Source organism: Argopecten irradians, chromosome 9, assembly GCF_041381155.1.
Source record: "Argopecten irradians isolate NY chromosome 9, Ai_NY, whole genome shotgun sequence".
In the NCBI taxonomy this organism is placed as follows: Eukaryota; Metazoa; Mollusca; class Bivalvia; order Pectinida; family Pectinidae; genus Argopecten; species Argopecten irradians.
The window spans coordinates 39,482,350-39,499,300 of record NC_091142.1 but is presented as its reverse complement, the minus strand read 5'-3'; the positions used below and the strand labels follow the sequence as shown (position 1 = coordinate 39,499,300).

The 16,951-nt window shown below is 35.4% G+C and overlaps 2 protein-coding genes across 2 annotated transcripts in view; one reads left to right on the top strand and one right to left on the bottom strand.

The window, feature by feature from the left end:
* The window catches only part of LOC138332303 (tetratricopeptide repeat protein 28-like), an 83,653-nt gene extending 69,644 nt beyond the window's left edge, over positions 1-14,009 (bottom strand). The window contains exon 1 of the mRNA XM_069280342.1: positions 13,711-14,009. Within this exon, the coding sequence (XP_069136443.1) occupies positions 13,711-13,947 (237 nt within the window). The 5' untranslated portion in view covers positions 13,948-14,009. The remainder of the gene's footprint in view (positions 1-13,710) is intronic.
* A 767-nt stretch (positions 14,010-14,776) lies between these two features.
* LOC138330764 (octapeptide-repeat protein T2-like) lies at positions 14,777-15,972 on the top strand. The gene is made up of 2 exons (XM_069278288.1): positions 14,777-14,792; positions 15,200-15,972. Exons 1-2 carry the CDS (start codon positions 14,777-14,779, stop codon positions 15,970-15,972), a joined length of 789 nt encoding a protein of 262 aa, XP_069134389.1.
* The last annotated feature ends 979 nt before the right edge of the window (positions 15,973-16,951 follow it).

The following is a 16,951-nucleotide window of genomic DNA, read 5'->3' as shown; positions in this document are numbered from 1 at the left end:
TTTTCATCTTGAAGCGGGCGTTTTTCCATTGTTTTTTTGTGCCTGATATCACTTCCGGTGACGTAAGTTGTCCCATTGAAACATACACAGAACTGTTTATGTAAAACAATATTTTATATAACTTGTCAAAACCACTCTACTGTAGTTTGTCTTTTGTGCCTTGCTTATTTACTAGAAATTTATGTAGTCAAACCTGCAGTTATTCTCACAAGTTGTGTAGCTCTCGTTAGAGAGGTAAACATTATACCCCTAGACATTACCACTAATTAATGTTCTCACCAACATTAACTAGATATGACAGCATCTACATGTTTCCGCCTGCAGGTAAGTCTGGCCCAGGTAAATGGTACCAGTGCATTACAGGTACGCTGTATACCTAATAACACTTCTCGCTTTTTAAAGAATGTATCCCTCCCAGACCCATTCGTACAGGTAGCTTAGATAATATGTGACAGATAAAAAGAAACAGAATGAACATTTTACAGATTTTTAGACTTCAGACAGGATCTTGGCAACACATCCTCAATGACATGACAAAGCAAATTAAAACTAAATTTTGAATTGAGTTTTAATTTATCAAACATCTTGCCATTTGATCAATATTTAATGTCATTATATATAACATACAGGTTAGCTCATTTACAGCAGCAGGCAAGGTCAAGGTCATACCAATGGGTTAGGTCAAGGTCACTGTGACAGCTAGGTGAGGTCAAGGTCAAATATGCACTAACCACTCATATGACATAAAGATCATATGTCCAAAACATCCTAGTTTGAACATCTGCAAAACTCCATAAAATAAAATATTATTGGATTTTTAACAAAATAAATTTATTTTCAAATTTAAATGAAGTTAACTGAGGAAATTTATACTTCTTTTCAATAAAGCTGTTTTTGGTAAATGAAGTTTTCAGTCCTATTTACAGAGATCTATTCTATAACAGCTTCATTTAATACTAATTTTTATCTCTTTCAGTCCTTGTTTGTATCCTAATACCTCTCAGTAGTTCTCTAGGGTATAACTTGTGGTTTCTGTAACATGTCTGGAGTCATTAGCTAATGGTGATATTATTGTATTGTTCTGATCAGGTCCTCAGATGTCCACATTACGGTAATAGTAGCTGTCTTATTTGCTATAGATACAGGTCATTTACCGAAAACCATAAAACCACAGCGACAGGTCGGTTACAGAAGAACCATAGCGACAGATTGGTTACAGAAGTGAAATGTCACCAAGAACATTTTCCTGAGCACACATCACATTGTACTACAACCGTGTCCCAACACATTACAATGGCACACCTCCCAGAAGCTGACTAATGCAATGTAAACTTCACATTCCAACCAATCACAAGAATTGTTTACTCTGACTGTTGATGTTTATTTGTTTATTCCTTAGTGAGAAAGACACATTTACAATGCTATGTTTCAGTTGATGTCAGCTGCTTTAAGAAATATTATCCATTGTAAACAATACTGGAAAATGTCTCCTAAGATTTCATTCTAAAACAAATAATATCCATTGTACACAATACTGAGAAAGTGTCTGCAATAAGATTTCATTCTAAAACAACTACCTTGAGGATTTACTGAAGCATATAACTTTTACCTCCATTCATTTCCAAATAAAGCAATTAAGACCACCTCTTAAAATAATTCCTTAAAACTCTCGCAGTTCTTTAGAATTTCACAATTTGTTAGAAAATTGTTGAAATGTCACATGGTATGTGTTTGCTAATACGAGAGTGTTGACACTCGGACTAGTGAGATTGACTCGGTAGGGACAGGAAGGGGGAGAAAAGTGAGTCAATATTGACTCGCCTGCTGACCTCATACAACTAAAAGCTCCATGTTTATATAACCACATTGTATATCATTCAAGCTTTACACCAAATTCTTCCCTTCCCGCCACATTTAATACCACTGTTAAATTTTAACTGCACTGGATTGAACCTTGATGTTTAACAACAGTGCGACAACGACTAACTATTCTTATTTTATCATGGGTAAAGGTGAATAAATGTTCTGATTTATGTGACAATTATTCAAGTTAAAAACTTGAAAATATCCAACTTTTTTAACAAGAAAATGGAAAACTTGTACTTTATTGCTTTCTATATCATCATCTTGGTTTTATTTCAAACACCTTGATAATACATGCAAGTGTAGCAGAATATAATGTTGTCAGTGTGTGACCTAGGCAGCACTGTTCGACCATGTCAGTGTGTGACCTTGGCAGCACTGTTCGACCATGTCAGTGTGTGGCCTTGGCAGCACTGTTCGACCTTGTCAGTGTGTGACCTTGGCAGCACTGTTCGACCTTGTCAGTGTGTGACCTTGGCAGCACTGTGCGACCTTGTTAGTGTATCATAGGTGTGGCCTTGGCAGCACTAATAGATAATAATCTTTACAACCTTGTCAGTTTGTGACCTTGGCAAAACTTAAGTACTAATGTATATAACCTTGTCAGTGTGTGACCTTGGCAGTACTGTTCGACCTTGTCAGTGTGTGACCTTGGCAGCACTGTGCGACCTTGTTAGTGTATCATAGGTGTGGCCTTGGCAGCACTAATAGATAATAATCTTTACAACCTTGTCAGTGTGTGACCTTGGCAAAACTTAAGTACTAATGTATATAACCTTGTCAGTGTGTGACCTTGGCAGCACTGTTCGACCTTGTCAGTGTGTGACCTTGGCAAAACTTAAGTACTAATGTATATAACCTTGTCAGTGTGTGACCTTGGCAGTACTGTTCGACCTTGTCAGTGTGTGACCTTGGCAGCACTGTTCGACCATGTCAGTGTGTGGCCTTGGCAGCACTGTGCGACCTTGTCAGTGTGTGACCTTGGCAGCACTGTGCGACCTTGTTAGTGTATCATAGGTGTGGCCTTGGCAGCACTGTGCGTACTTTTAGTGTATCCTTGTCAGTGTGTGACCTTGGCAGCAACTAAGTATAATGTAATAATGCATGTGTGACCTTGGCAGCACTGTTCGACCTTGTCAGTGTGTGACCTTGGCAAAACTTAAGTACTAATGTATATAACCATGTCAGTGTGTGACCTTGGCAGCACTGTTCGACCATGTCAGTGTGTGGCCTTGGCAGCACTGTGCGACCTTGTTAGTGTATCATAGGTGTGGCCTTGGCAGCACTAATAGATAATAATCTTTACAACCTTGTCAGTGTGTGACCTTGGCAAAACTTAAGTACTAATGTATATAACCTTGTCAGTGTGTGACCTTGGCAGTACTGTTCGACCTTGTCAGTGTGTGACCTTGGCAGTACTGTGCGACCTTGTCGATGTATCGTAGGTGTGGCCTTGGCAAAACTTAGGTACTAATCCATATAACCTTGTCAGTTTGTGACCTTGGCAGAACTTAGGTACTGATGTATATAACCTTGTCAGTGTGTGACTTTGGCAGAACTTAGGTACTAATCTATATGACCTTGCCAGTTATATGTGACCTTCACAGTTCAGTGAGTTACCTTGTTCACATATGACCTTGACTGATCAGTATGTGATCTCGGGTGGATGACAACCATATCAATTTTTTTAACCCTGTATAAATCTGTAAGAGTTGGCAAATGTAACTTTGACCTTGATTATTGTGACAGTTGTGTGTGACCTTGAGTGTCACTAGTATGACAATTAACCTGTGTTGTTTCAAGGTCACTAATATGACAATTAATCTGTGTTGTTTTTGCCGATGTCAACATACCTATATATGGTAATTTTTTATAACATAAGAAACACAGGTACAAATTTTGAGAGATAAACTACAGACACTTAGTAATTACCATGACATATGACAACCACTAACTACCTTTGATACACATATGTTGTACAACGTTGATGAAGGACATACTGCATACCAAAGTTTATGAGAATTTTATCAATATGATGACAACCTTGTCTCCCTTTGATGTATGATATTAATACTTGACATCTACCTTTATTACAGATAATATTTTAGTTCACTCAAGTGAGTGAATCACCAGCGTAAAATAAGCGGAAGATAACTTTTAGTTATACTTTGTTGGTTTGTTAAAATGGCCTTGTCTTATATCCTAATAACAGTGAGTATCATTTTAAGACATATTCGGCTTAAGAGATGGAAGAAAGCTGGAGTACCCGGAGGAAAAAACATGCACCTATATAGTCAGTACCTGCAAAGCATCTGCTCCACATTGTTTAGAACTTGTAGGATGTGGAAATACGCATTAATATCTTAAACAATAAGTCACTATTTGCCACTTAATAAAACAGTGACACCCAAGTTTTCTAGTCAACGTTTTTACCAAAGTTCTTCTTTCAGATATCTTACAAACTACTTCATGTCATCATCTTTCATCATAGCAACTTTACATAGTGAAACAAATTAGCATATTTGTAGCTTAATAGTTAACATCTACCAAAAATAAAGAAATAAAGCAGTTTTAAAAGAAATTGCTCATTCAGGTCCAATTATAGATGTATGATTCTTGAAAGTTAGGTAGTTATAAATTCAACTATATCTTATTCATCATATCTAAGATTAAGTGTGAATACAAACTAAAATAAGTCCTGTATACACAAAATAAAGGTATCTACATATAAACCACAGTAAATTCCAGGACATGTTTTTCATACCCACATGATACTGCAATATATAAACAGGTTTTAAAAGTGAAATCTTGGGTAATTGGTCGATTGAATCAAAGGACATCATAAATCTATACCTTGTAAACATGAATAAACATTTTGATATGGAAAGCTTTTGATTCTTAAAACCACAAAGGACTGGCTATCTAATAAAGAAATTAAAATTCTGTGGAAACCAGTTTGAAAGTCATGGTATGAGGATAATATTTTAATACATTTTAGAATTAAAGAGAATGTCACATTCAGTGATCACACATGGGTGGATCTTATAGTCTCATTTACGATAAAATACTTTGTTTAGTCAAATGTGAAGTACATCACAAACTAGGTAATATATAGGTAAATGATATACAAAATGCAATTTTATGATGATATAGAATTAAACCTGTCTTATTATAAAGAACACAGAAAGGAAAAATGGTCTTTCTCATCAAAAGATCTTTTTATATGCATGGGTCAAATTTTGTCAAAAATGGCCGTTTGCGACCCTAAAAAGTAGTGCTATTAGCAGGTGGTCTTTATACACAGGTCAAATTGTGTCGTAAATTGCCATTAGTTTATTATTAATTTAAACCCTAGAAAATCTTATTAAGCAGATGGTCTTTGTACAGAGGTGGTCACTATAGGCAGGTTTTACTGTACATGAACTAGTTCTCCTAGAAGTATACAATACGACATGATCAATTAAATAGACTTATATTTTAATAGTACATGTATCTTATTATTAAACTTGTACAATTAACATGGATATAATCCCCTGGGGGTTAATTATGCCGCCGGGAGCCAATACTTACAGACCAGAGTTTAGGATTACCACGGGCATTCCATGTCTGACCATATATACCCTTAGTAATCTTTTTACCAAAAGTACAGGTGTTACATTTACAGGTACATAAACATTAGGATTTACATTCCTATAAACTTAATTATGGGCCAAGGTGGCTGAGTGATTAAGACGTTTCAACTAAATTAATGATGGGAAATATATTTCATTTCAACAAATTTTATTGCAAATAATATGCAAATGGATTTGGCAACAGGCAAAGCCTATATTAGCCATCTCCAAACAAATCCGGTATAGTACAATTATCAACAAAATATTTTAACATTTAACATTACATTATGAATGAATATTATTATTAGTGTATCTCCCCAACCTATCATAGTTGAAAAATCTAAAACAATCTTTTAGTTTCAGATATATATTCTGATATGCATTGCAATAAATATGTATTTGTTTCTTCATCACAATTGTCACAGCCATGTGTTGCCAGGTATATATATATATATGACTGTAGTTTGGTTGATTTTCTTTGGGTACTCTGGTTTTCCTCAAACTCCTAAACCCTGACACATTCTTAATTAAAACGATGACCTGGTTGTTGTTAAAATGTGAAACAAAAATAACTAGTAACTTATATTTTAGTCAGCCAATTCATTTAATGGGGAAAACCACTGTCCTTTTTGGTCAGTACATGGCAAATTCTCAACCCAGAAATGGAAGTCTAAGAGTAATATGTCTGAATATCTTTACCACTTCGTCATCCTACCCTCCATATTAAAGTATAAAAACACTTGTTAGTCCAGTTGTACTGTAGCTAGGTATATAAAGGTAAATATGTGTCCCATCATCAATGTATACATCACTTATATAAAACATTATTGAGATACATTCCAGGTATTTATAACGATAACATCTTCAAAATCTTTGATAAGCCTAATAAAATCTCCCACTGACCGTCCCAGTAATTTACTTGACTTTGTGTGGCCAACACTTTGCTATAAGTTCACACATCGTTCAGTCTAATCACTTTCACATTTCAATGAACAAGCTACAATCACGTTACATTCCCATAAAAAAGGACACTTCCAAGTAATTACATATAAAATATTTCTATAACTTATAACTATGAATCTATCACAACTACGTTATCATTCAGCCATGTCCCTTTATATGGAGTACTCTCATGTACTTGCATCAGTACTTAACGAGTTCTCACCTGTATTTACCTGTTCAGTGATGGATACAGAGGATAGTTATGATAAAACACCCTCAGCTGATATAAAATCAGTGTTCCACATAGCTCTCCCGAACATTATAAACACTTTAATATCGCCAAATGAAAGGGGTAAATTTGAAACATTTTATCCGAAGCACTAAAAGTTACATTAACTGTCACCTATAGGTTTGATAGAAGATTGATTTAATGTGGTGTGGGTAAACATAAATCTAAATTCTTCATTAACTCGGCTAGGACTTTCAGCCTACAGTCCTGAGTGCACATTCAGACAGAAAATACAGGAAATCCCTAAAATGGAAATATTTTATTTTGCATTTAATTTGCAAAAAATGTCAAATTTGTGAGAAAAGAAAATTGTTAAGAGTTTCCTGTAGCAATTAAAAACTAACTTTAAATCAACATCAATTATTTCAGGAATCCAAAATCTAAATAATACATTTTTTACTCAATGAGTTTGGTGTATATAAGAAACCTGGCGCACAACAGAGATTATAATGATTATTGCCCAGTTGGCTAGAACATTTTAGTGGGCCTGAACTTCTGACATCTGGTCGGCCCAAAGTCCAAACTTTTCTCCTGAACAATGTTAATATTAGCCATAATGACGTATGAATATAATCCAGACTGATGAGTCAAGGTCACATTTAATCTCCGAAAAATGCAGCGATTTAACAACATTAACAACAATTTAGAGCTAAGCTAGTTTTACTGCTAATGAACTAAGTGTATTTGTGGATGTCAATTAAAATGGAATTAATACTCAACACTACAGTCTAGCTCTAATTAAAAAGACACTTGGACATGGTAATTAAAATCTATACAAATTAACTACATTCCTCATTAAAACTGGAGCATTGTCAATTATAAAAATAAAATCCATTATTTGATTGTCGGTGTTGTTTACTGTGTAGAAATGTAGTGTATTTCAAATCAATAAATAATTACAAGGTATACATCAGAATTAAGTCGATCAATTTTACACAACAATGTCTAATTCTCCAACCAATAGATGAGTGCTAGCCATTTTTAAATAAACATATCTGTGAAGAATTTATCAACTACCTGCGAATATAGCGTTATGTGGTTACGATAGTATTATTATGACAGTTCGGCCTAAGTCCTATATGTATTTACGACAGTACAGCCTAAGTCCTGTATTTGTGTCTACATTACGGCCTAAGTCCGATTAAGCAGGCAGAACTAGCTATATATAACTCTATTGACAGTCGGCTACTTGAGAAATCGTGAAGAGAGACTCTGAACAATTTACCATATCTACCTTAGTAATGCTGACAGCGATATCTAGCTTTGTAAATAAGATATGAAGCATTCTTTCTGCCTGACCAAGTGTAAAGGGTATTATAGAGGCTCAGGACAGTACTACACAGGTCTCCTACAGAACAAACTTATCTTATTGGTAAAGCTGTGGACATCTCCAGGGTGTTAGTTTATGTCAATCAGTCAATAATATATACACCACAGGTACTATTTCTACAATAATAAACTTATTTAGGGTTATTCCTATTTGATAGACTCTTTTTTTGTATTATTTCAAACTAGATGAAGAAGCGTTGAGTTCAGTGGAAACTATTAACTATGGGGAGATAATCCAGTAAAATATAAACTAGGGGGAGATGATCCAATAAACTACAAACTAGGGAGAGATAATCCAGTAAACTATAAACTAGTGGGAGATAATCCAGTAAACTACAAACTAGGGGGAGATAATCCAGTAAACTATAAACTATAAACTAGGGGGAGATAATCCAGTAAGCTATAAACTAGGGGGAGATAATCCAGTAAGCTATAAACTAGGGGGAGATAATCCAGTAAGCTATAAATTAGGGGGAGATAATCCAGTAAGCTATAAATTAGGGGGAGATAATCCAGTAAACTATAAACTAGGGGGAGATAATCCATTAAAGCTATAAACTAGGGGGAGATAATCCAGTAAGCTATAAATTAGGGGGAGATAATCCAGTAATCTATAAATTAAGGGGAGATAATCCATTAAACTATAAACTAGGGGGAGATAATCCAGTAAACTAAAAACTAGTGAACGGCTTTATAGCTATAATGATAAAATAACTAAAACTACCTAGATGATAATTAAGAATTAAGTGCTACGTACAGTGCATTTCACATACTTCTCGTATTGTCTACTGAGTATAAATGAACCCATCCCGAGTATTTAATTATAAGTGCTGACTTCCTGTATTGATTTTTCTCAATATCTCTCCGATATTTACTACATGTTTGGTGATTTGATTGTCCATGAATATCTGTAGAAGATTTACTACACATAAGGTATACAGATAATGATATATGTGTGAATGCTGTTGTACTCAGTTAATGATCGGTCCGGGTTGACAATGGCTCTGACTCGTAGGGAATGGAGAGTTACTCCGCGATGTTGACACATCCACAATACCCGACAATATTACCACAAAACACGACAATAATTACCATAGATGGTGATCTCTTCTCAATAAATACATGGTTCATATCAATCTAACTTATCTCACTATTTTCTTCTAAAGAAAATCCATACAGTTTATTCAGCGCTGCAGAAAAATTTTGGCTAATTTAAAACATTCCGTCTGAATAGGTCACGGTAAAACATCAATTAGTACCTTTCACACAGCTGTCGATCTATTTCTGTCAGCCGTTATGAGGATTCTTGTTAAAAAAACAACGATAGGTTTATAAAGGAGAGAACTGAACAAATAGAAAGGATCTATAAAGAAAACACAATGGCTATAGCACAGCACCTTGTAAATTACCACCAACCTTTCACAATAGCTGTGTGTAAAAGCTCTCCCGAGTAATATTTACTTTTTTAGACTTTAATATGGTGCACCTGCACATTCTTGTAACAATTTTAAGTTGGGTTTAATTAAACTATCTGGTGAGTTATCGTTTGAATTACCTTTTTAAATATGGTAATACATAGTTTTTTCATAATTTGCTCAAGATTATGTACAAATCAAATACTAAAAAAAAGGTCAAAGTAACTTAATTTCCATAATATTAATCATGAAAAGATACTTAAATTAATGTATATATATATATAAGTTATCTCCCCTTCTTTTGAACTCGCTGTGAAAACATAACTACAGTAAATCTTTTCGAAACATTTAAGGGCTAAAAATCAACCTTTCAATATTTACATTAATAACCAAATACATCAGATATTCAAGTATTATTCAGCTCATATTTTTTAAGACAGTAAGAACTGAAAAGGTTTTTTTAATACTTTTGGAAGTTTTTTTAACATAATGAGGGTATGTGGTTATAAAGTTTTCACTATCTATTTTTTGAATTGAAATTACCATGCTTAAGCAGTAATAAAAGCAGATCTGCTGAAGACAAGCCCCCAACCTTTTTGACACATTTTATTTACCTTTGTATACTCAGAGTTTGTGACGGTTATCGGCCATTTTATCTTACCTGTTTGGTTTTTTTCAACAAAGAACTACGGAGAAGAAATGCCAAATTGTATACTCTGAATGAGAATTCACGCTACGTAAAAGCTTGTCTGCTTTAGAAGCCAGTTAAACGTCTCTAATGTGACATTGATAGCGTAATTTAAGATTTGATGCAGACAAAATTTCAAATTTTCAGGTAGGAGTCATTTTTAATCAGCATACATGTGTTTGTATGGACCTGGTCCGGGCGATGTAACTTATCACCCGTAACCTACATACATATAGTTCTGCAGAGTTATCTGAATCAATACAACACTTTATGAAATATTTATGAGGTACAAAAAATACTTTATGATATCATTTTACCAAAATTGTCACACAATTGAAGTAGCAGACATTTTTAGGTGCTAGTAATGGTAATTTTATTTTCTCAAGTTAACCCAAATAACCTTGGAAAATAGGATATAATATTATATGTACAATCTTTTTGGTAATAATAATGCAAATCTATCTATGGAAAATTAACATAGAAAGTGTGAAGTGTATCCAAGGATGAAAACCAAGGGGAAATCTTCCTGCATATGTACTTGTTCAATTTATTCATCTGGATTTTACATACTAACTTGTGGTAGCTGAGTGCTACCACACAGGAAAATATCAAAAGACTCATATCAATGAAATATATTATAATTATCATGCATGTATAATGGTAACACAAATTGTCTAATGATGGGACATGTTATAGCTAACAAATTTTATTTTAACAGACGGAAATAAAAGGTTACAAAGGGTTTAACTCCATAACATTTCATCAGCAGGTTCCAAATGTTACCAGGTTACCAGGCAGCTATTGACTATAATAACCGATTCTCTTGTTAAACAAAGATTTATAGACTTCAGAGGTGTGAAGTATACAGTCGTCCAACACATGCTTGTTTGGCTCGTTATATCAAACTCTCTCCATGTAAATGACATTGTTTGGGGTAATATGGCAGGATGATTGCCACTCAAGATTCAAATACGACAATAAAATCAGATTTATGTGGGCTGCATCAAACCTTAACCTTGAGCGATTTCTGTTTACAACTACCAGTAACTATGTAGTGTTTATACAAACATTGCAAAACTCAAAACACAAATAACTAATAAAACTGAAAAATATAAACTTTTGGTTTTGTTTGTACAATAATATTTAAATTAGCGGATTCTGACTCAAAATATTAATAGGAAAATTTTTGAGCTAGGTTATACCTACCAACAAAACTCTGGAATTTTATAAATTAAATTATCTAATTTAACAAATGTTTTCATTTTTATGTATGTGATAAATGTATTACCAGGTAATGAGAAGTAATTAAAACTTGTCTTGTGTTGTTCCTTGTTCCAGATAATTTTTATCGCAGTTCATGTCTTATACCATATCACATGTCTTTATAAACATTTACCAGCCAATCAAAGGACTATACTTAAAATGTACATATAGTCATCTCTGGGTGGCCCGAACCTTTCATAACCTTCTTTTACAAGACTTTTTTATGCCACAAATTTCAAATTCTTATCGCTCACTTAGGCTTCAGAAATTGAACTGGTTACATTGAATTTACCTCATGTTTTACTAATGTCAAGGACAGACAAAGTAAATGCATGACCTCGGGAAAGAAATGGCATATCGGAGGGCGGAAAATGGGTTTTATTATGTAATTAGTACCAAGTTGTGTCTCGACATTGGCAGTGATCAAACGATACCAGGAATGAGTGATAGACACCGACATTTGCGTTATACCTATGTCTCCATACACAGAAAACCACAGTGTGTTAATGCTGTATCAGCTTTAATTTTTAAATGAAATATTGATAAGTTCGTGGAAAACCGAATTATCGACCATATCTAAATTTCTAATTTAGGTAATTTAAATAAACTCAATATGAGAGAAAATTCAAACAGAACATTTAAAATGGATTTTTTTCCAGTTGAAAAAAATATCTTTCTAACATATTTTTGTTTTGTTTTTATTAACAATTATTGAAATCACAACAGACAATTTTAAACAAACTCTGTACAGACACAGTATGTTAAGAAAGAAAGAGAACTCGATAAATAGGTCAATTAAGGTTGCCTAGTCCCTGGTCTGATGATTCTCAAGAACTGCACCCCGTTCTAGCATGATACCTACCCGGGACGTATCATTATATGTACCCAGGAGCTACACAGGCATACAATTACCCGATTTAGACCACAACAAAAATCTGCTATCCTATACGAAATGCCGTTGTTTTTATGTGACCTGTGACCTCCCACAAAAAACGCGACTGTAACTCGAGAGCATGAACCTCCGTAGACTGCATTGAGCCTTTGTCTGAACTAAAGCGAGACATTGACACAATAATATACTGTAACAATCCTCACATAACTTGCCAAATTTACAATATACATCTGGCATATTTTCAAAATAACACCAATAAGGTTTTTACCAAAGGGAGCTATTTACCCTGTTTATAGTGTTTCTGATTGTGATGTATGAGTGCAGTTAAATACTTATTAAACCTATCTTATTGAAGTCGCTTAAAAAACTTTGGTAATTACTGTACATATGGGCTGTTAAGAGTTAAACACATTGTAAAACCTGTCTAACAACATTCAGCACAACAACTCGAACAACAGAAAACATTAAAACGATGCCTGGTGTACAACGCTCGCCCCATGTGGGATCTTATGTATACCCATACAATGTAAGTACATGTACAATATGGCCCCTGTTTACATATTCAGAATCTGAAATTGTTTTTATTCTGTGTTCTTATTAAAGGAGTGTACATGTATATATCAGCTGCAGGAAGACTCATTATCATCCACAGAGTACAAGGAACAATAAAATGTGCTCTTCCTTATATATAATACAATATAAAGAGATTCAAATCAATGGTTATATCTACAAAGTAAGTAAAGGGAGATAATTCCTCAATCATGTGCTGAGCTAAAGGGCGACAATTACTTAATCACATACTGACTTAAAAGGAACTAATAACTCCAGTTGATTTAGAACTGAAGCAAAAAAATTACACTTTTATTTATTTAACTAAGGGGAGATAATTTATATTAGTATACCTAATGTTTATAACAGTGTCTGTGATTAGTTGAAACACATCACATGAAAGGGAAATAAAAACGGCCAATTTCCCTCGGGGGGAAAAACCATCGTATGGTAACCGCCCGTCTTTCACAAGGAGTTATACAACAATGACGAATGAAGAGTAAAACATCAATTTCACTCATCTCAAGTTTAAGCAATAGATAACCCAGATTAGCAAATCATGAATCTTCGGTAAAATAAACAATTTATGTCCCCGATGGCAGTGTGATATGGAGGTTTATTTACCCTCAGATGTACCTCTGGAAATATTACACCTTTGGGTAAATAAACCTCCATATCACACTGCCATCGGGGCCATAAATGCATATAATTACTTCATCATAAACTAAATCAAAGGGAGAAAATCACTCCAATATTACTCCAAATACAGAGGCGATGATATATGAACATTTCAGAATTCTGTCACCAAAAGTCAACCTCAGATGATAACAACAAATAAATCTGTCACACTATATATAGACATGACCTACCTTTGGCCACTTTGGGTTGATCTCCTTCGCCTTTCTTGCGTCCTCCACACTTTTCTTATACTGCTGTAGTTTGGCATACGCAGCAGACCTGTTGGTAAAGAGGATGTGATTGGATGGATCCAGAGAAATGGCCTCCGAGTATAACTGTACGGCCCGTCGGAAATCACCACTGTTCACAGCCTCAGAACTCTCACGAATCTTCTGCAGGTACAGCGCCTGGTTACTGCCAGACAACATTTGTCCTTGACCTGTGTCAGTAGGTGGAGGTCCATGGTGGTCCTGGAAGTTAAATGTCGAAGGTCACTATTGTAATACACAGTCTTAAAATGAGATGAAATATTCAGAAAGCATATGGAGATCATGTAATGTTGTATCAGTTTGAGTTTTCATCATGATTTCATTTTAGTGTTCGTACTCTCTGCAGTTTCAATCTAAACTCAAAATTATTTTCTCTTCCAGTATCTAAAGATAAATGTAAACACTTGAATGACCTATCATCAGCATGATATAGGTCCCTAGTATGGAATACCAAGAAGTGAGACAAGAGCTGTTTGAGAAAAGCAAAGCTTGCCTATTCAATATAGGTCATATTATAATCTTTATCAAAACATTCATTCTTTTGGTCCCGATTTTTCAAATAAAGATGACGACCATAACTGACAAATTGACCAGAATTGTTTTCCTAGCCTCTGAGACTGTGCATTAACATCAGATCACTGTTCACTTCCTACACACATCATTAACCATATATACCCTACATGTGATCACTATAGCCTATCCCGCCATTCTGGAATTTTAATGAAATTTAAATCTCTGATACATATATAGCCATCAATATGCTAATTAGATTCAATATTAGTTCTCAGGTGAAAACATGTTTAAAAATAAATTCATCACCATACGTAGATGTCATTGCATCTATATCTGCTTTTTAAATTCTGAATGTGAATTTAATTGTTAATTTTGATATATAATTACTGATTAACCATTAAATGTACATAGGTAATAGATTAATTCAATGGAAGTTCATGAACGAAGGATAACATAAAACAGTTAAAATTCAATCATGAAGATGTATGGTTGTAACTTTATTTGAAGCTGTTAATGTTTAAAAACATCATTTTGATGCCTGAATGTTCCTTCATGGCAATCAATCATCAAAGTTTAGATGTACCTCATAGCTGTATGACAGTGCTTAGTACTCCTTTGCTTAAGAAGCTGTCGTGTAGAATCATCTCCTCTGTATACTACATGAATTATATACAATTGCTTGTGGTGCATGTGTGTTTGTGGAGACAGCTATATATGTATGTGTCTGAGTAATAACCAGGAGTTATTACCTATAGTGCTATCACACTGAATCATACTCAAGAGCAGGAAAGATGGAAGGAAAAGTATAAAGACCTGAAGAATTGGTAACCTCATATGATCATGCAATCAGCATACCAGATGAAATTCTTTTGAACTTACCGATGACATCCTCCTGGAGTTTTGGGAGTGAGTTTGGTGGGTGGGGTAGAGAAGGAGTGGAGAGGGGATGTGGAAGGGCAGGAGAGGGAAGGACAGGAGAGGAAAGGGCAGGAGAGGGAAGGACAGGAGAGGGAAGGGCAGGAGAGGGAAGGGCAGGAGAGGGAAGGGCAGGAGAGGGAAGGGCAGGAGAGGAAAGGGCAGGAGAGGGAAGGGCAGGAGAGGGAATGGCTGGAGGGGAAGGCAGGAGAGGGAGAGGACAGGAGGAGAGGGAAGGCAGAGAGGGCAGGAGAGGGAAGGGAGAGAGGAAGGCAGGAGAAGGGCAGGAAGGAGGGAGAGAAGCAGGAGGGGGCAGGAGAAGGAGGGCAGGAGAGGAAGGCTGAGAGGGAAGGGAGAGGAAGGCAGGGAGGAGGAGGCAGGAGAGAGGAAGGCAGAGGGAAGGGAGAGGGAAGGCAGGAGAGGGAAGAGGAAGGAGAGGAAGAAGGCAGGAAGGGAAGAGGAAGGAAGGCAGGAGAGAAGGAGGAACGGAAGGCAGGAGAGGGAAGGCAGGACGAAGGCAGGAGGGCAGGAAGGCAGGAAGGAGGACAGGAGAGGAGGCAGGAGAGGAAGGCAGGGCAGGAGAGGAAGGACAGGAGAGGGAAGAGGAGGGCAGGACTCAGGAGAGGACTCACTAAGAAGAGAGGCTATCTTTTAATATTTTCAGTTACAACATTGCAAATGCATCACTGGAGAGTACCTAAATATAAACAATATTTGGACATCGCCATAGCAGATTTATGTCGCCAACATTACTAAATTCCTGTACCTAGATTGTCTGTAGACATGCACACTGATATATATATAACAGAGAAAGTCTTACGGTCCCCATAAGTTTTTAATGTAGTGAAAATTCACTGATTAGATATCTTCAGTTCATTAATTACACGGTACACACTTTACAAGTCATTTACGATATTCCCGCCAAATGTGCACGATACAGCAGACAGCTCACAATAATCAGCTATTATAAAAGGTTATAGCCTTTTACTTGGTCAACAGACATAGAATAGGTCACTCCATACATATCGTCACAGGTATATACACCTGTACTGGAGTTCGTTAACAGGTAGATTTACACAGAGAGTGACAAATACAATAAACATTTACAAACAAAAAGATCTAGATATATCCATATTAAATCCTTATATGAATCACGACCTGGGTTATAAAGAATTATATGGTTGATGTTAGAATTAGGGGACGGAGAATTAAAACAAAAGTATAATATATTGCTATGTTATAGACTATAAAAACTATATTGTGTATTAATGTAAATCACAACAAGTACTTCAGTTACCAGGTTTCTATTCCTTATCTGTAAAGATCAACTGTCTATATAAATCTTTACTACACGATTCTTATATATTTTTACGCCACTTGCAATATGGATGTTTTGAGATTCTAAAACAATATGGCAGTACAAGTAGTCTTTTGACTATCATGTCAAAGCAATAAATATGATGTCACAATCATTGGAAGTTGCATTGGGACTAATCGAAAGTAATCATACTTCACAAATGTTGTTTTAATATCTCAAACCTGACGTAATACAAGAGGCCAAAGGGCCGTAACGATCATTATCTTGACAACAGTTGTATAGGAAGTTAATAAGATATTGTGTCAACCCAAAATACAACAATTCATTTTAGGCAAGTTTCAACCAAATTGTGCTGGTAGAAATTGAGAAGAAATTCAAAATGTTGAAAGTTTATGCACTGAGGATGGCACACAGAGG